A 21,003-nucleotide genomic window follows, 5' to 3' on the forward strand; every position below is an offset into this window, starting at 1 on the left:
TACACACACACACGACTCTTATCATCTGAGAAGTTTGGGAAAACACTGCTCTACATGAACTTTTACTTAATCCACATAAAAATATAATGAGATAAGAACTATTATTAGTCTCATTTATAGACAGAAATCTGAGGCTTAAGGGAAGAAGTTATTTGTCCAAAGACACATAGTTAACTGATTATCATTATTACAATTTGAACCTAGGCATCCAATCCCAGGATTTACAGCCCTGCTATGCTCTACTCTCTCAGTGCCTACACTGTGATCACTTTCAATTCTCTGTGCTTCCTCTGCCCTTTGACTTGGAAAGTCATTTTCCCATCTTTGCCAGGAAAACCACTGCTAACACTCATTCAATTTACACTGAAGCTTTCATTAACCTCCCCAGTATTGGTTGCCTTCCTATGAACCGTTCTGTTAACATAACACATCGTCATCTACATCCTTATCTGTTCCTCTACCAGACTATAAGCAGGCACATCCCAAGTCCTTCTATGTCCTTAGTCTATCACTGTGCCTGATATATACCAGGTATATATGGTATAATTGTGATTATAGGTGATTACAGGTGATTAAATATCTGTCAAATGAATAAAAGTCTAACAAGTCACTTTAGTGTTGCAAGTGCTTGTGGTTTAGATGCCATAAATGGATGGAGCTAGGGTTAGTCCAGAAACGTATTTGTTTTCAGGTATTGAATGCAGCCTCTTCAAATCAAGCCATGCCCCCATTGAACTTACCTGTTTTCATTCTAGGAGTCTCTTAGGAGAGGTGAGACTGAGAACCCAACCCATTTCATTTGAAGTATAGAGGAATCAAACATGTGTGGTGTACTATAGTAGCCCCAGGCAAGACCAGATAATGGGAAAGGACAAAGAAGGCCCCAGAAAGGGGCAGTGTTCCAAGAGAAAGAGGAGCCTGGGCAGGCGATGTGGACTTACTACCAGAGTTCAGAAAATAGAGGGGTGTGCTGACATAGGCCTAAGACACTTTTGATCCAGACTCCCAGTGCCATGGGCACACTATGAGTGTGAAACAAAAGTTAAAGCATGGATGGAAGTAGTGTTTTCACTCGGTCTTAAGGTGACAGGTAGAGCTCTACAGTGGTGGCAGTGATTAAGACTTTTGAAATAGGAGGCTTGGTTAGGTCCCAAAGTGTATGGACTAAAAATCTATGTACTACCAGGATTTCAGCAAATGGAAGTGCTGAGACTCCCCTTTTCGGCAGAGGTAGGGAAGGGACTGGGCACAACCAGAGTGGAACTTTCATGGCTGGTGGTTACACCTGTGTTCCATCACTGAAAGCAAGGCAGTGGCCATATAAGAAGCCAAGACCAGCAAGTCAAGCTGTCCAGAGGTTAACAAACATCATGTCCACTTATGAGTGTTGCATGCATCTTGGTTCTACCTTTTCTAGTTATTAGTTGAAGGCAAGGAGTGAGGAGAACTGATCCACGGACAGGGGTAAGCTATGCTGGCAGTCCTTGGGAGTATTTATTTGGGGAAAGAGCAACTTGGTGGGGGATGGAACTAGATTTTCTTTTCATTTGGCATATTCTTGGGTTTGGTATCATAATTTAGGTATTAAAAGAAATGCTGAGATCACCAGGTTGGTGAGGTCTGGAAATTGGGGTCATGTAATTCTGTAATAAGAGTAAACAAAAGAGATCTTTGAAAATATGAAGCCTCTTCCCACGCATGCTAAAGACAGTAATATGCAGTCACGAAAAATGAGACCCTCCAGGCAACAGAGCAGAAACATGTTTTGAGACGCTTTATTTGAAATGCAACCTTTATTTGAAACAAAAGCTTTATTTAAAAGAAGACTTACTTGAAGAAAGACTTTGATACAAAACTATTTGAAGGCATTCTGGAGACTTTCACAGATGGGCAAAAGAAATTAGATCATACATGCAATTGGACAGAAGAGATGCTTTATTTGAAAAAGAGAGAGCATGGCTACAACATCTAAAAAGTTGGCAGTGTATATGACTACAAAGAAAAGAGAACTCTTGTGTTAAAGAAATTAATGTGTTATAGACATGGCTCATGGCCTGTGAAGACAAATAACCTTGCCATATCTTATAAAATACACTCACTGGAATCTTATCGACAGGAGATTCAGTTTCTATTCCGGACACTCTGCCTTAAGATACGAAGCCTTGACATGACCACATCCCAGTCGGCATAAGCTCCTTCTAGATGGCGGGATATCTCAGTTCCTGCTTCATAGCTCCGTCGGCCATGAAGTAAGCGCCAGTTATCAAAGGTAATCACATCACCTAGACAAAAGATTTTGTTCAATATGAATATAATTCTATGTGTAAATGATTTGCTGAGCTAGAAAATGTAAACTGCAAAACAGCATTGCTACTTGGTTCACATCAAGACGCAATATGTTTATTTCTTTACATGAAACTGCGCATTTGCTTTTTCATACAAATCAGGCCCACTGAATGGAGACTGCTTTAGACCTTTTGACATTTGAACTACATAGCTTGGAGGGCCCTTGTAGACACTTTTATAATTCTTACTTAAAGTATTATCTCTGTATAAAACCTTTGAATTGTTCTTCCTGATGGTTACTTATCTCTTACTCAGAAGTGTTTTTTTTAAATTGAAGTATAGTTGATTTATAATATTGTGTTAATTACTGCTGTACAGCAAAGTGATTCAGTTATATATACATTCTTTTCCATTATGGTTTATTACAGGATATTGAATATAATTCCCTGTGATATATAGTAGGACCTTGTTGTTCATCCATTCTATATATAATAGCTTTCATCTGCTAACCCCAAATGTCCAATCCATCCCTTTCCCCAACCTTCTCCCCATTTACAACCACAAGTCTGTTCTCTATGTCTGTGAGTCTGTTTCATTTGTGTCATAATTTAGATTCCACATATAAGTGGTATCATATGGTATTTGTTTTTCTCCTCCTGATTAAGAAGTATTTATTTCTACTTTAACAGCTTCAAACAATTATAAGGGTAGTGATATTCTTGGTTTGTCTTTCATGTTCCTAGTATTTTATGTACATAATTTCTATGCCTCATAAAAATCTTGAAAGGAGAGTATTATCTCATATTTTCATACATGAGAAAACTGAAGCTCTGAGCAGTTGAGGCACTTGCCAGGAGATACACTGCCATTGAATGCTGAAGCTTGAATTCCAACTCCTATTTTGGGGGTATTTTTCTCCCACGGTATTTCCATTTTACATGTTGCTGCTCTTAAACTCAACTTGGTGTTGACTTCATAGCAGCGGATTTATGGAGATTTCTAGTATTACCTTATTATACCAAAGATCAATTCAAAAAATAATCACACATGAAAAGTATCTTCCACTTGGCCCAATCAGCAGGAGGGAGAAATTATGCTTTTTATTTTAGATATCAAAAGCCTCAAGTTTGATGTCACTTTATTGAGTAGAGATGGTCCAGACAAACCATAGTGCTTTCTGCTCCTTTATCCAAGTGGCTGGAATACTTCAAGTACTACTTTATTTCAGATAGCACCATGTTTGCCAGATCAGATAAGTGTAATGAGTAAACCCTACTCATGTACTTTAGAGTGAGGCTCATGGAGATAATTTTATTTATTTACCAAGATAGAAAAATTAAGTACAGGTTTCAGTTTGTATTGATTGGCTATCAAAATAGAAAATATAAGTCATCAGTCTTCATATCAGACATGAGATTTTATTTGGTCTGTAGCTTGTCTTTCAATATTTATTCTTTAGGTTAGAGGTTATTAAATTTTGGTGTGCTTAAGGATTACCTAGGGACTTAGTAAAATGAGTATTTTAAAGTCTGGAGAGTCAATTTAGAGGAAGGGTAGGGGCCATGAGTCTGCTATTTAAGCAAGCTGGCTGCTCACCAAGACTCTGTTGTTAGTGTTCCACATGCCATGTTTGAGAAACACTGCTCTAGATATTGTGCTAAATGGTTAAGGTTGAAGAAAATCCATTCTTTCAGTTGTCTGAGAAAATGTGTTCACTGACCTGGATTCATCTTGAAAGTAAACTTGAATTCTTTACAATTCATGAGGTCAACAAACTCCTTCAGAGCAGCATAAAAAGGCTGAACTCTTTCAACAGGTACGTCAAATATTGTGTCTCTAGTTGCATTATTGAAGTTGATGCGAACCACTTGGCCTTTATCGTCTAATCTATTTTTCAAAGAGCAAAAGTTAAAATATAGAAGTCATGAAGTATCTATTTACATTCGTAAGGGTCATTTCATCTTGGAAGATATTTCTGAAATACAATATTAAAGAATCCAAACACATGTACAGAAGATATTAAGGTTATCTGTGGTACAATGTACTCATTTGTTTTTTTCACATATTCATTTAGCAAGAATTTTTTGAAATCTTACTACATAAGTGCCAGAATTGATTCAAATTAATTTAAAATAAATGTTTCTGAGAAATTCCAGTTAAAATTTGTTTAGGAAAATAAATTCATTCTTTATTCTTTAAAACAGCAGCTTTTACATATTAAAATATTTTTCTGTTACAGTTCATAGGTCAATCACTTTATATGTTTCATCTATGGAAGTTTTAAATATGATTTTACTGGAACAATATTGGGAAGAAAAAATTGTTTTTTAAAAATTGGAAATACTCTGTTCTATTTCAATCCCTAGTTTATAGATGGGGAAACTGAGGCACAGAGAAAGAAGAGTCTAGCCTGAGGCACATTCTTTGGATCTTTCCATCTATACTATGTATCTTAGTGTATAGGCTTCTAGAAGACTGATACTGAATGTCATTTAACGTTGTATTCCCAGCAATTAACATAGATCCTGGATATAACAGGCAGTTATTAAATATTTGTTGCATATGTAACTTTGTATATATTTTTTCAGTACATTTAGAGAGTACCAAGGTCTTTTTAGTACCTTGGGAGATCCTAATATTGTGATCTCTATATTCTTTCTTAGAATATAAATCATGATCATGACAATGTAACATAATACTGTTTTCAATGTAACAAATGATAACATTATTTCTAAATTTAAGTTTGCTGGTTATAATTAGCAAGGCATGACCATTTAGACACAGAGACAAAAGGAAGAGACAAATTGTTTTTTAAGCTTATTCGGAAGGTGAACTTTTCTCCAGTTCTAAAACATCAACCAACTTTACCTTTTCTTTAGGTACAGGAGTGATGGATAAAAACTGAAGATGGGCAAGGATTGTGACAAAGTGCCAAGAATTACTCCTGGGCCAGCTTAGGAGGTGGTAATGTGAACCAACAGCTGACTGATGGGTCAAACAGAACAGACTGTCACATGTTCCAGGGGTTGGTGACACTGATTTGGGGTCTAGATTACACTTAGCTGGCTGCTCACACAGAGTGGACCATTATCAACAAGCTAGGTTATGGGAGGAAGGATGCAATGGCCTGTGGTATACAAAGTATGGCTATCTGGGCCCCTGTGCTTTGTGCCTCAGATTAATAGTCAATCCTCTGAGCCAATGGCAAGTGTAATGATAAACTCTAAGAAATAGTGACTAGCAGCAACTCTTTGCTTATTGAATAGTGACTGAAAACTACCTATTGAACCATATAGGGAAAGAATGTAAGAAAGGAACAGGTTTTCAAAAAAGGCTCTTAGAACTTGAATTTATATATATTGATAAAATACAAATATGACTGAATAGGCAGTGAAGGGCCCTTCCCTGTTGCCCCATCTTCTCCACATAGATAAAGGATGCTCTGTGGCCTGCAGGTTGTGGCTTTATGAACAAAGAATCAAGGAAGAGGTCAGTCAGCAGAGGAGACTGTGGACCTCTGGGTTTGAGGGGTACAAAGGACAGTGCTTGGCCTTTCAATTGCCCCATTAGTGTTCATACTGCTGGTTTCAGACCCCTTTCACAGTTTCTGAGGGCATTTTGCCTTTTCATCTTATCTTTAAAATTCTAGCCTGACTGCTCCTGACCCACATTCCCTCCTCTCCCCCTGCATTATTTTCCGTACATATACCAATGACACCCTTTGTGTCATCCTCCATGATACTGACAAGTATGTCACATCTTTGAAACTTCTTGGGGTCTTCCATCCCAGCCACTCTGGTGATGTTTTTTTTTTTCCACTAGCACCGTAATTCTTGCATGGGAATGGTTAGCTAGTTATGAGCTCTCTCTTTTGGAGTCCATGTATGTATCCTCACATATCTTTGAAAGGAACTTCGTGATTCATTAATCTCATGAAATCAGAATTGTGTGTCCCATGGTACATTGTATTAAGTTTTCATTTCCCAGAGTTCACACATGTGGGCAAAAAGAAGCAATTTCTCTATGTGTGTACGTGTGTGTAACACAGCCTCTGTCTCTTTTCACCTGGTATCTACTTTCTATATGAGAAAATAAGAAACAAATTTGTTATTTAGCATTCTCAGTAATGACCTGAGGAGAAATAGAAAGTAAATTTAGTTATGAGGTCTAGAGAAGATGTTATCCTGAGGATTGAAGAATGTTAGAGGAGATGAGTGGCTGGCATCTTGAAGATCAACCTAAAATGCAAAATTGAATCTTAGTAAGCAGGCTATTCTGTGTGCAAAAACAGAATGAAAGGAAGGTCTTGATGCAGGATTATATGCTGAGGAAGGGTAAAAAGCCCCCAAAGATGAGGAATAACCAGCTATGTATTAGCTATGCATAAAGGACAAGCATTTAAACAGAAACAAGCAACATGGTGACTGCAAATTAGTAAAAGCAAAACATCATCAGTGATGCCAATAAAAGAACCCAAGGGAAAGACTGTAGAATCATCTCCTACAATCCAGGTGGATGCTGTGGATACGCCTATTTAGTTAAAATATTATTTCTCATTGAGAGATGTGATGTGAATTTGTTGTGAGAATATCACTATGGTCTTGCCCACCACATCACATTTTATGCAAGAAAAATTTATTTCAGACTTTAAAAGCATCTCAGATCTTGCAAATGGATTATGTTCCCTCCTTGCTTTGGTCTTTAGAAACTCAGAGCTGAAATTAAAATCTATCACCAGTAAATGTGTTGGATTATGAAAATTATGGCTAGCTAAAATTTATTCTGCCCTTTCTGATCCAGACACTTTGACAGGGCTGTCTGTATATTATCTCTATAAGTCCCACTACAATTGTTATGTGGTTAAGTATTAATATCACTTTTTTTTTTTTACTGAGAATTACTCCTTTTCGTGACTTAGCAAGAATAAGTCACTTGACCAACAACTCACAGATAACAAGAAGAGTTGTGTTCATGTGACTGAATTTGTAACCAGTAGGATGCAACACTATAGCTTAATCTCACTATTATTTTCGTCCTAGTTACTTTGTTCTTTATTGTACTGCATGATATTTAACTTTCTCAGCAGCCTCAAAGTTCTTTTTGTATTAGATAGGACATAAGCATCTCAAAAGACTTAAAAGATTTAACCACCAGGAAAATTAACCCAAACACTCAGGGGACCGAGGCCCTTGATTAACTGAAAACTCCCTTTCATCTCCTATTGTTAAAAATACATTTTAAGTGAATTAATGTTAACCACTTGATATTCTCTATGGATATCCCTGAGACCTTGATAACGGCCAAATTCTAGAATGCTATTGCAAAAAATAACAAAAGCAAATTATGATGATAGATATTGTTAATCTCACTCAAGGAGACCTTCAAGATGGCGGAAGAGTAAGACACAGAGATCACCTTCCTCCACACAGATACATCAGAAATACATCTACTCATGGAACAACTCCTACAGAACACCTGCTGAAAGCTGGCAGAAGACCTCAGACCTCCCAAAAGGCAAGAAACTCCCCACGTACCTGGGTAGGGCAAAAGAAAAAAGGAAGAACAGAGACAAAAGAATAGGGACGTGCACCAGTGGGAGGGAGCCGTGAAGGAGGAAAGGTTTCCACACACTAGGAAGCCCCTTCGCGGGCGGAGACTGCAGGTGGCGGAGGGGGAAGCTTTGGAGCCACGGAGGAGAGCACAGCAACAGGGGTGTGGAGGGCAAAGCCGAGAGATTCCCGCACAGAGGATCAGGGCCGACCGGCACTCACCAGCCGGAGAGGCTTGTCTGCTCACCCGCCGGGGCGGGCGGCGTTGGGAGCTGAGGCTCGGGCTTCGGTCGGAGCGCAGGGAGAGGACTGGGGTTGGCGGCGTGAACACAGCCTGCAGGGGGTTAGTGCACCATGGCTAGCCGGGAGGGAGTCCGGGGAGTCCGGGGAAAAGTCTGGGAAGAAGACTTTTTCTTTCCTCTTTGTTTCCTGGTGCGCGAGGAGAGGGGATTCAGAGCGCTGCTTAAAGGAGCTCCAGAGACGGGCGCGAGCCACGGCTAACAGCACGGACCCCAGAGACGGGCATGAGACGCTAAGGCTGCTGCTGCAGCCACCAAGAAGCCTGTGTGCAAGCACAGGCCACTATCCACACCCCCCTTCCGGGGAGCCTGTGCAGCCCACCACTGCCAGGGTCCCGTGATCCAGGGACAGCTTCCCCGGGAGAACGCACGGCGCGCCTCAGGCTGGTGCAACGTCACTCTGGCCTCTGCCGTTGCAGACTCGCCCAGCACTCCGTGCCCCTCCCTCCCTCCGGCCTGAGTGAGCCAGAACCCCTGAATCAGCAGCTCCTTTAACCCCGTCCTATCTGAGCAAAGAACAGACGCCCTCAGGCGACCTACACGTAGAGGCGGGTCCAAATCCAAAGCTGAACCCCGGGAACTGTGCGAACAAAGAAGAGAAAGGGAAATCTCTCCCATCAGCCTGAGGAGCAGCGGATTAAATATCCACAATCAACTTGATGTACCCTGCATCTGTGGAATACCTGAATACACAACGAATCATCCCAAATTGAGGCAGTGGACTTTGGGAGCAACAATATATATATATATTTTTCCCTTTTCTCTTTTTGTGAGTGTGTATGTGTATGCTTCTGTGTGTGATTTTGTCTTATAGCTTTGATTTGACCATTTGTCCTAGGCTTCTGTCTGTCTGTCCATTTTTTTTTTTTAGTATAGTTTTTAGCACTTGTTATCATTGGTATATTTGTTTTTTCATTTGGTTGCTCTCTTCTTTCTTTTTTTTTCTTTTTTATTACTTTTTAATTATTTTATTTTTAATAATTATTTCTTAATTATTTTATTTTATTTATTTTATTCCTATGTTTCTTTCTTTTTTTCTTCCTTTTCTTCTGAGCCGAGAAGGTGGGAGAGCTGAGGTCAGGACATTGGTCCACTAGAGACCTCCTGGCTCCACGTAATATCAAACGGCGAAAGCTCTCCATCTCAACACTAAGACCCCGCTCCACTCAACAAACAGCAAGCTACAGTGCTGAACATCCTATGCCAAAAAAATAGAAAGACAGGAACACAACCTCATCCATTATCAGTGAGGCTGCCTAAAATCATAATAAGGTCACAGACACCCCAAAACACACCACTGGGTGTGGACTTGCCCACCAGAAAGACAAATCCAGCCTCAACCACCAGAACACAGGCACTAGTCCCTTCCACCAAGAAGCCTACAGAACCCACTGAACCAACCTTAGCCACTGGGGGCAGACACCACAAACAATAGGAGCTATGAATCTGCAGCCTGCAAAAAGGAGACCACAAACACAGTAAGTTAAGCAAAATGAGAAGACAAAGAAACACACAACAGATGAAGGAGCAAGGTAAAAAGCCACCAGACCAAACAAATGAAGAGGAAATAGGCAGTCTACCTGAAAAAGAATTCAGAGTACTGATAATAAAGATGATCCAAAATCTTGGAAATAGAATGGAGAAAATACAAGAAACGTTTAACAAGGACCTAGAAGAACTAAAGAGCAAACAAACAATGATGAACAACACAATAAATGAAATTAAAAATTCTCTAGAAGGAAAGAGTAGCAGAATAACTGAGGCAGAAAAACGGATGACTGACCTGGAAGATAAAATAGGGGAAATAACTACTGCAGAGCAGAATAAAGACAAAAGAATAAAAACAATTGAGAACAGTCTCAGAGACCTCAGGGACAACATTAAACTCACCAACATTCGAATTATAGGGGTCCCAGAAGAAGAAGAGAAAAAAAAAGGATTGAGAAAATATTTGAAGAGATTATACTTGAAAACTACCCTAATATGGGAAAGGAAATAGTTAAGTCTGGAAATCACAGAGAGTCAAATAAAGGATAAATCCAAGCAGAAACACACCAAGACACATATTAATCAAACTATCAAAAATTAAATACAAAGAAAAAATACTAAAAGCAGCAAGGGTAAAACAACAAATAACCTACAAGGGAATCCCCATCAGGTTAACAGCTGATCCTTCAGCAGAAACTCTGCAAGCCTGAAGGGAGTGGCAGGACATATTTAAAGTGATGAAAGGGAAAACCTACAACCAAGGTTACTCCACAGGCAAATTCTATCAAACATTTAGAGACGAGCTAACACCTATTCTTCTCAAACTCTTCCAAAATATAGCAGAGGGAGGAACACTCCCACACTCATTCTATGAGGCCACCATCACCCTGATACCAACACCAGACAAAGATGTCACAAAGAAAGAAAACTACAGGCCAATATCACTGATGAACATAGATGCAAAAATCCTCAACAAAATACTCGCAAACAGAATCCAACAGCACATTAAAATGTTCATACACCATTATCAAGTGGGGTTTATCCCAGGAATGCAAGGATTCTTCAATATATGTAAACCAATCAATGTGATAAACCATATTAACAAACTGAAGGAGAAAAACCATATGATCATCTCAATAGAGGGAGAAAAATCTTTCGACAAAATTCGATACCCATTTATGATAAAACCCCTCCAGCAAGTAGGCATAGAGGAACTTACCTCAACATAATAAAGGCCATATATGACAAACTCACAGCCAACATCATTCTCAATGGTGAAAAACTGAAACCATTTCCACTAAGATCAGGAACAAGACAAGGTTGCCCACTCTCACCATTATTATTCAACATAGGTTTGGAAGTTTTACTGACAGCAATCAGAGAAGAAAAAGAAATAAAAGGAATCTAAACTGGAAAAGAAGAAGTAAAGTTGTCACTGTTTGTTTGCAGATGACATGATACCATACATAGAAAATCCTAAAGATGGTACCAGAAAACTAGTAGAGGTAATCAATGAATTTGGTAAAATAGCAGGATACAAAATTAATGCACAGAAATCTCTTGCATTCCTATATACTAATGATGAAAAATCTGAAAGAGAAATTAAGGAAACACTCCCATTTACCATTGCAACCAAAAGAATAAAATAACTGGAATAAACCTACCTAAGGAGACAAAAGACCTGTATGCAGAAAACTATAAGACACTGATGAAAGAAATTAAAGATGGTACAAACAGATGGAGAGATATACCATATTCTTGGATTGGAAGAATCAAAGTTGTGAAAATGACTATACTACCCAAAGCAATCTACAGATTCAATACAATCCCTATCAAACTACCACTGGCATTTTTCACAGAACTAGAACAAAAAATTTCACAATTTGTATGGAAACACAAACTATCCTGAATAGACAAAGCAATATTGAAAAAGAAAAGCAGAGCTGGAGGAATCAGGCTCCCTGACTTCAGACTATAGTACAAAGCTACAGTCATCATGACAGTATGGTACTGGCACAAAAACAGAAATATAGATCAATGGAACAGGATAGAAAGCCCAGAGATAAACCCATACACAGATGGTCACCTTATTTTTGATAAAGCAAGCAAGAATATACAATGGAGAAAAGACAGCCTCTTTAATAAGTGGTGCTGGGAAAACTGGACAGCCACATGTAAAAGAATGAAATTAGAACATTCCCTACACCGTACAGAAAAATACACTCAAAATGGATGAAAGACCTAAATTTAAGCCTAGACACTGTAAAACTGTTAGAGGAAAACATAGGCAGAACACTCTATGACATAAATCACAGCAAGATCCTTTTGGAACCACCTTCTAGAGAAATGGGAATGAAAACAAAAATAAACAAATGGAACCTAATGAAACTTCAAAGCTTTTGCACAGCAAAGGAAACCATAAACAAGATGAAAAGACAGCCGTCAGAATGGGAGAAAATATTTGCAAATGAAGCAACTGACAAAGGATTAATCTTCAAGATATACAAGAAGCTCAGGCAGCTCAATATCGAAAAAACAAACAACCCAATCCACAAATGGGTGGAAGACCTAAATAGACTTTTCTCCAAAGAAGATATACGGATTGCCCACAAACATATGAGAGGATGCTCAACATCACAAATCATTAGAGAAATGCAAATCAAAACTACAATGAGGTATCACCTCACACCAGTCAGAATGGCCATCATCAAAAAATCTACAAACAATAAACGCTGGAGCAGGTGTGGAGAAAAGGGAACCCTCTTGCGCTGTTGGTGGGAATGTAAATTGATACAGCCACTATGGAGAACAGTATGGAGGTTCCTTAAAAAACTAAAACTAGAACTACCATACGACCCAGCAATCCCACTACTGGGCATATACCCTGAGAAAACCATAATTCAAAAAGAGTCATGTACCACAATGTTCATTGCAGCTCTATTTACAATAGCCAGGACATGGAAGCAACCTAAGTGTCCACTGACAGATGAATCAATAAAGAAGATGTGGCCATATATGCAATGGAATATTAGTTAGCCATAGAAAGAAACAAAATTGAGTTATTTGTAGTGAGGTGGATGGATCTAGAGTCTGTCATACAGAGTGGAGTAAGTCAGAAAGAGAAAAACAAATACTGTATGCTAACACATATATATGGAATCTAAAAAAAAAATAGTTTCTGAGAAACCTAGGGTCAGGACAGGAATAAAGATCCAGACATAGACAATGGACTTGAGGACAGGAGAAGGGGGAAGGGTAAGCTGGGATGAAGTGAGAGAGTGGCACGGACTTATATATACTACCAAATGTAAAATAGATAGCTAGTGGAAAGCAGCTGCATAGTACAGGTAGATAAGCTTGGTGCTTTGTGACCGTATAGAGGGGTGGGATAGGGAGGGAGGGAGGGAGGGAGACACAAGTGGGAGGAGATACAGGGATATATGTATATGTATAGCTGATTCACTTTGTAATAAAGCAGAAACTAATACACCATTGTAATGCAATTATACTCCAGTAAAGCTGTTAAAAAAAAAATCACTCAATAGCTAAGTGTTTTTTTCTTTTCGTTTTTGTTTTTTTGCCTCTGTTCTCTAGCCCTGAAGAGTCTGCACCCATATTGTGTCACAACAAAATGGTAATTTGTCATAGAGTTTTAAGGTAACTTTTTTTTTAATTGTTGTATTTAGCCCATTTATATTTAATGTTATTATTGATAAGGTCATGTTTAAATCTACAATCTTACCATTCATTTTCTCTTTTTTTCTTGAATTTTATTTTTTATAAAGCAGGTTCTTATTAGTTATCCATCTTATACATATTAGTGTATGTATGTCAATCCCAAACCCCAATTCATCCCACCACCACCACCCACCCCCCTGCTTTTCCCTCTTTTTGTCCATACGTTTGTTCTCTACATCTGTGTCTCATTTCTGCATTTCAAACTGGTTCAGTTGTACCATTTATTTAGATTCCACATATATGCTTTAATATATGATATTTGTTTTTTTCTTTCTGACTTACTTCACTCTGTGCAAAAGCTTTTAAGTTTCATTTGTTCCCATTTGTTTATTTTTGTTTTTATTTCCATTACTCCAGTGGGTGGGTCAGAAAAGAACTTGCTGTGATTTATGTCAAAGAGTGTTCTTCCTATGTTTTCCTCTAAGAGTTTTATAGTGTCCGGTCTTACATTTTGGTCTTTAATCCATTTTGAGCTTATTTTTGTGTATGGTGTTAGGGAGTGTTCCAATTTCATTCTTTTACATGTAGCTGTCCAGTTTTCCCAGCACCACTTATTGAAGAGACTCTCTTTTCTCCATTATATTTCCTTGCCTCCTTTGTCATAGTTTAGTTGAGCATAGGTGCGTGGGTTTATCTCTTGGGTCACTATCCTGTTCCATGGATCCATGTTTCTGTTTTTGTGCCAGTACCATACTGTCTTGATTACTGCAGCTTTGTAGTAAAGTCTGAAGTCAGGGAGTCTGATTCCTCCAGCTCCGTTTATTCCCCTAAAAACTGCTTTGGCTATTCCGGTCATTTGTGTCTCCATACAAATTTTAAGATTTTTTGTTTGAATTCTGTAAAAAAATGCCATTGGTAATTTGATAGGGATTGCATTGGATCTGTAGATTGCTTTGGGTAGTATAATCATTTTCACAATATTGTTTTTTCCAATCCAAGAACATGGTATATCTCTCCATTGGTTTGTATCATCTTTGATTTCTTTCATCAGTGTCTTATAGTTTTCTGAGTACAGGTCTTTTACCTTAATAAGTAAGTTTATTCCTAGGTATTTAATTCTTTTTTTGCAATGGTGAATGGGATTGTTTCCTTAATTTCTCCCTCTGATCTTTCATTGTTAGTGTATAGGATTGCAAGAGATTTCTGTGCATTAATTTTGTATCCTGCAAATTTACCAAATTCATTGATTAGCTGTAGTGGTTTTCTGGTGGCACCTTTAGGATTATCAATGTGTAGTATCATGTCACCTGCAAACAGTGACAGTTTTGCTTCTTCTTTTCCAATTTGTATCCTTTTATTTCTTTTTTTTCTCTGATTGCCATAGCTAGGACTTCCAAAACTCTGTTGAATAATAGTGACAAGAGTGAACATCCTTGTCTTGTTCCTGATCTAGAGAAATGCTTTCAGTTTTTCACAATTGAGAACGATGTTTGCTGTGGGTTTGTCAAATATGGCCTTTATTCTGTTGAGGCAGGTTCCCACGGTTTGCCCACTTTCTGGAGAGTTTTTATCATAAATGGGTGTTGAATTTTGTCAAAAGCTTTTATTGCATTTATTGAGATGATCATATGGTTTTTATTCTTCAAGTTGTTAATATGGTGTATCACATTGATTGATTTGCGTATATTGAAGAATCCTTGCATCCATGGGATAAATTCCACTTGGTCATGGTGTATGATTCTTTTAATGTGTTGTTGGATTCTGTTTGCTAGTATTTTGTTGAGGATTTTTGCATGTATATTTATGAGTGATATTGGTCTGTAATTTTCTTTTTTTGTAGTATCTTTGTCTGGTTTTGGTATCAGGGTGATGGTGGCCTCATAGAATGAGTTTGGGAGTGTTCCTTCCTAGGCAATTTTTTGGAAGAGTTTGAGAAGGATTGGTGTTAGCTCTTTTCTAAATGTGTGATAGAATTCTCCTGTGAAGCTGTCTGGTCTGGGGCTTTTGTTTGTTGGAAGATTTTTAATCACAGTTTCAATTTCATTACTTGTGATTGGTGTGTTCCTATTTTCTCTTTCTTCCTGTTTCAGTCGTGTAAGGTTATACCTTTCTAAGAATTTGTCCAGTTCTTCCAGGTTGTCCATTTTATTGGCATAGAGTTGATTGTAGTAGTCTCTTAGGATGCTTTGTATTTCTGTGGTGTCCGTTGTAACTTCTCCTTTTTCATTCCTAATTTTATTGATTTGAGTCCTCTCCCTCTTTTTTTTTTTTTGTGGTACGCAGGCCTCTCACTGCTGTGGCCTCTCCCGTTGTGGAGCACAGGCTCCGGACGTGCAGGCTCAGCGGCCATGGCTCAGGGGCCCAGCCGCTCCATGGCATGTGGGATCTTCCCGCACCGGGGCACGAACCTGTGGCCCCTGCATTGGCAGGCGGACTCTCAACCACTGCACCACCAGGGAAGCCCAGTCCTCACCCTCTTTTTCTTGATGAGTCTGGCTAATGTTTTATCAATTTTGTTTATCTTCTCAAAGAACCAGCTTTTAGTTTTATTGATCTTTTCCATTGTTTTCTTTGTTTCTATTTCATTGATTTCTGCTCTGATCTTTATGATTTCTTTCCTTCTACTAACTTTGGGTTTTGTTTGTTCTTCTTTCTCTAGTTCCTTTAGGTGTATGGCTAGATTGTTTATTTGAAATTTTTCTTGTTTCTTGAGGTAGGATTGTATTGCTATAAACTTCCCTGTTAGAACTGCTTTTGATGCATCCCAGAGGTTTTGAATCGTCGTATTTTCGTTGTCATTTGTCTCTAGGTATTTTTTGATTTTCTCTTTGATTTTTTCACTGATCTCTTTGTTATTTAGTAACGTGTTGTTTAGCCTCCATGTGTTTGTGTTTTTAACGTTTTTTCCCTGTAATTGATTTCTAATCTCATAGTGTCATTGTCAGAAAATATGCTTGATATGATGTCAATTTTCTTAAATTTACCAAGGTTTGATTTGTGACCCAAGAAGTGACCCATACTGGAGAATGTGCCATGTGCAATTGCGAAGAAAGTGTAATCTGCTGTTTTTGGATGGAATGTCCCATAAATATCAATTAAATATATCTGTTCTATTGTGTTATTTAAAGCTTGTGTTTCCTTATTAATTTTCTGTCTGGATCATCTGGCCATTGGTGTAAGTGAGGTGTTAAAACTCCCCCAATATTATTGTGTTACTGTTGATTTCCTCTTTTATAGTTGTTAACATTTGCCTTATGTAGTGAGGTGCTCCTATGTTGGGTGCATATATACTTAGAATTGTTATATCTTCTTCTTGGATTGATCCGTTGACATTATGTAATGTCCTTCCTTGTCTCATGTAACATTCTTTATTTTAAAGTCTATTTTAACTGATATGAGTATTGCTATTCCAGCTTTCTTTTGATTTCCATTTGCATTGAATATCTTTTTCCACCCCCTCACTTTCAGTGTGTATGTGTCCCTAGGTCTGAAGTGGGTCTCTTGTAGACAGCATATATATGTGTCTTGTTTTGGTATCCATTCAGCTAGCCTGTGTCTTTTGGTTGGAGCTTTTAATGCATTCACATTTAAGGTAATTATTGATATCTCTGTTCCTATTACCATTTTCTTAATTGTTTTGTTTTTGTTTTTGTAGGTCCTTTTCTTGTCTTGTGTTTCCCACTTATAAAAGTTCCTTTAGCATTTGTTGTAGAGCTGGTTTGGTGGTGCTGAATTCTCTTAGCTTTTGCCTGTCTGTAAAGCTTTTGATTTCTCCATCGAATCTGAATGAGTTCCTTGATGGATAGAGTAATGTTTGTTGTACGTTCTTTCCTTTCATCACTTTAAATATATCGTGCCACTCCCTTCTGGCTTGTAGAGTTTCCGCTGAAAAATTAGCTGTTAACCTTATGGGAGTTCCCTTGTATGTTATTTGTCGTTTTTCCCTTTTTGCATTTAATAATTTTTCTTTGTCTTTAATTTTTGTCAATTTGTTTACTATGTATCTCAGTGTGTTTCTCCTTGGGTTTTCCTGCCTGAGACTCTGCGCTTCCTGGAGTTGGGTGGCTATTTCCTTTCCCATGTTAGGGAAGTCATTGACTACAGTCTCTTCAAATATTTTCTCAGGTCCTTTCTCTTTCTGTTCTCCTTCTGAAACCCCTATAATGTGAATGTTGGTGTGTTTAATGTTGTCCCAGAGGTCCCTTATGGTGTCTTCATTTCTTTTCATTCTTTTTTTTTTTTTCCTGTTTTGCGACAGTGGATTCCATAATTCTGTCTTCCAGGTCACTTATCTGTTGTTCTGCCTCAGTTATTCTGCTATTGATTCCTTCTAGTGTATTTTTCATTGCAGTTATTTTATTGTTCATCTCTGTTTGTTTGTTCTTTAATTTTTCTAGGTCTTTGTTCTTTAATTCTTGTAGGTCTTTGTTAAACATTTCTTGCATCTTCTCAATCTTTGCTTCCATTCTTTTTCCGAGGTCCTGGATCATCTTCACTATCATTATTCTGAATTCTTCTTCTGGAAGTTCGCTTATCTCCACTTACTTTAGTTGTTTTTCTGGGGTTTTACCTTGTTCCTTCATCTGGTACATAATCGTCTGCCTTTTCATTTGGTCTATCTTTCTGTGAATGTGGTTTTTGTTTCACAGGCTGCAGGACTGTAGTTCTTCTTGCTTCTGCTGTTTGCCCTCTAAGTTAACTTTTAAACAGTGAAAGCTGTCCTGTTAAAACTGGGAATCTCAGGAGCTATTTTATCTTTTTCCCACCTCAATGACCTACCTCTCAGGGTATGTTATTATGAACTAGGATTTATTTTTGACATGTGTCTTTCTCTCACACCATCATTCAATCTGTCATGAAAATATGCTGTTTCGATATGCAAAATATATCCCCAAGCAGACCCTTCTCCATACTGCTGCTATCGCCACCTGGACCACTCATGTTCAAGTTACCCTCATTTCTGACCTCTGGTCATGTAGGAGCTTCCAAGATGGTCTTCCTGCTGCTGCCCTTGCTCTTGTACACTATATTCAGCACAGCAACCATGGTGATCCACTTAAAATGTAAATGACTTTATATAAATATAGATGCCTCTCTTTTGGTCAAAATCTTCCAGCAAGCCCTTTTTTCACTAAGAATTAAAGCTAATATTATTACAATGACTAGTAAGGCTCTATATAAACTTACCCCCACCTGGCCTCCTTTTGTAATACTATCCCCCCATTGGCCTCATTGCTGTCCCTTGGACACACCCAGCATCTTCTTAGGGTTATCCTAGGAACTTTTCTGTAGCTGCTCATCTTCTGGAAAAACTCCCTCACTCCTTTAAATTTTTGCTGAAATATCGCCTACTCAGTAAAGCTTATCCTTGACACACTATTTAATGATACAAATTTTATCCTCCCTAAGTCTTTGGCTCTACAGATTCCCCTATCCTGCCTTACTTTTCCTTTTTTCTTAAGCACTTAAAATGTTTTAATATTCATTGCAATTTACTCATCCATTTTAAAATTCCTGATTCTCCCCTCCCCTATTAGAAAGTAAGCTACATGAAGGCAGGAATCTTTGTTTTGTCCACTGATGTATCCCAAGCACCAAGAAGAGTGACTGGCTTCAGTAAATATTTGTTGAATGAATAAATGAAGATCATATGTGTATATAAGAAAGCTGAGTTAGTATACTGAGGATTTGATTATTTATTAAATGAGTTTATTTTCATATTATTTGGTTATTTCTCCTAAAAGAAGAATACAAACTCAGTTATAAAATTGGAAAACACCCCAGCATTCATTAACTGAGGTTGGATTAAATAAAACATGTCCTAGAAATGCAATGTAGGATAATTCTCATATAAGAGAATAAATGTGTGGTCCTTGTAGATACTTGAAAAATTATTGTGAAATAATGTTAAATGAAAAAAGCACACAAAACATTCTGTGTAGGGAACATATGAGTTTTTGGCATCAGTCTGGGGAGATGTCACTGTTTCATTCTCAGCCCTTGTAGTTCGGGTGAGCCTGACCTTACTCCAGAGGTGAACATGTGATCCAGGGACAGCCAGTCAAAATTCTCTGACTTCCTAGCCGTGGTGATTGCTTCCAGTATAGACTTGAACACATGTTGAGCAGCGAATCTACATCTTTGTGTTAGCTATTGGGAAGTAAGTGTTTTCTGTGTCCTGTGATTACCAGCTCTAATAACAATGAAAACTTGGAGCTTCTATTGATTATCTTTGAAAATGAAGCCAACACAGAGGATATGTTGGCTAAGAGATGAAGGAAAAAAAGAGATCAATATCAGATGATATTTTAAAACTCCTGGACCTACCTAATTTGAGTTATATTTTTTTCACTTCTGAAAGGGTCCTGATTAACATACAATTACACTGATTATAACTCTGTAGAACTTATATTTTTAAAATGAAGTATACATGAAGTCTTAGTTACTCTTCTTATATTGATTAAGAACAGGGAATTTGATAAAGAATTTTTTAATGGTGATAGTGTTCTTTTTTCCTCTTTCATTCAAGAACTGGAGTAAACAGTTAATAAAAACTAAAGTTCGTGAGTTAACTGAATTTTTCTGTTGTTTAAGCTTTAGGTTAATGAAGCATTTGCTGTCAACAGTTTTACTGCTCTGACAAATTTAGAAACAGTACTTACTCTATAATTTTGTGTTTGGATTGTACGGAGAAATCGCAGTAATCCACTCCAATGTCTGTAAAGTCCACAAAGGTGGAGGACAGAATCTGGAATGCCCAAGGATTTTTTTCCTTGAGCTTTTGGCATACGTTAAATCCATCTACAATTTCTGAATCACCCCCAGTGACTGTTTGCTTTATGCAGTGCAGAAGCTGAACCTATGAAAAGAAACAGAGAACTATGTTTTAAAATGGTATGCACTTAACATTTTTGACAGTTTTAAGGAAAGATTCATAAAGGTAATTGAATTAAAATCAGCAAACCTTTTATATCTGTCTCTTTGGTGACAACAGAGAAAGAGGTTAGGGAGAAAAAGTTGCTTGTAATCAATAATTTATAGTTCAAACATTGTTACAGTTGAAGACAAGGGCACAGGCATATAATGTTCATTAGTAAACAAAAGGCACAGATCATAAGAGCAGTGATCTTTTGAGTGAGCACTCTGTGTTGACTTTACAGAGGAGGTGGGATTTAACATGGGCAAAGGAGGATGGATAAAATTTTGGATACATAGAACGGAATGGCAAGAGCTAATCAGGTGGTAGTGTTGATGGGTATGCAAAAATGCATACTTCACTGGGTCTCAAAAAGCTTGGCTGTGGTAGAGGGTCACAACTGGGAATAGTAGATCCAGCTGGAAAGGTAATCTAGGATTTCATCAGGAGAGTCTGGAATGTCAGATGAAAGATATTGGACTTTCTTGTGCACAGAGGGGAATTGTTAAAGTCTTTTGAATATGGAAGTAATGTAGTCAAGACTGAGTTGGAAATTATTAGTCTAGTGGTGTTGACAAGAGATACATTTTTTAAGGGGGAGAACTAGTGAGAGAGTAACTACTTGAGAATCTAATGCAGTAGTTCAAGCATAATGATAAGGGAATGAGGAAGGATGTGGCTATGAGGATGAATAAGCCCAAGGTACACTGGGAATGAGAAACCAAAAGGAATGTTAGTTACTTTTACTAAGAGTTAGGGAAAAATGTTTAACATTATTTCATTTTGA

The 21,003-nt window shown here is 37.9% G+C and overlaps 1 protein-coding gene across 1 annotated transcript in view; it reads right to left on the minus strand.

The window, feature by feature from the left end:
- Nucleotides 1–1,335: 1,335 nt before the first annotated feature.
- BBOX1 (gamma-butyrobetaine hydroxylase 1) overlaps nt 1,336–21,003 on the minus strand; it is a 70,968-nt gene continuing 51,300 nt past the window's right edge. Inside the window, exons 5-7 of the mRNA XM_022583739.3 lie at nt 19,963–20,159; nt 4,007–4,173; nt 1,336–2,282 (exon numbers count right to left, since the gene is read on the minus strand). Of these exons, the coding sequence (XP_022439447.1) occupies nt 2,122–2,282; nt 4,007–4,173; nt 19,963–20,159 (525 nt within the window). The 3' untranslated portion in view covers nt 1,336–2,121. The remainder of the gene's footprint in view (nt 2,283–4,006; nt 4,174–19,962; nt 20,160–21,003) is intronic.

The sequence above is a fragment of the Delphinapterus leucas genome, chromosome 7 (assembly GCF_059928025.1).
Source record: "Delphinapterus leucas isolate spDelLeu-1000000601 "Yukka" chromosome 7, BTC_Dleu_Yukka2, whole genome shotgun sequence".
In the NCBI taxonomy this organism is placed as follows: domain Eukaryota; kingdom Metazoa; phylum Chordata; class Mammalia; order Artiodactyla; family Monodontidae; genus Delphinapterus; species Delphinapterus leucas.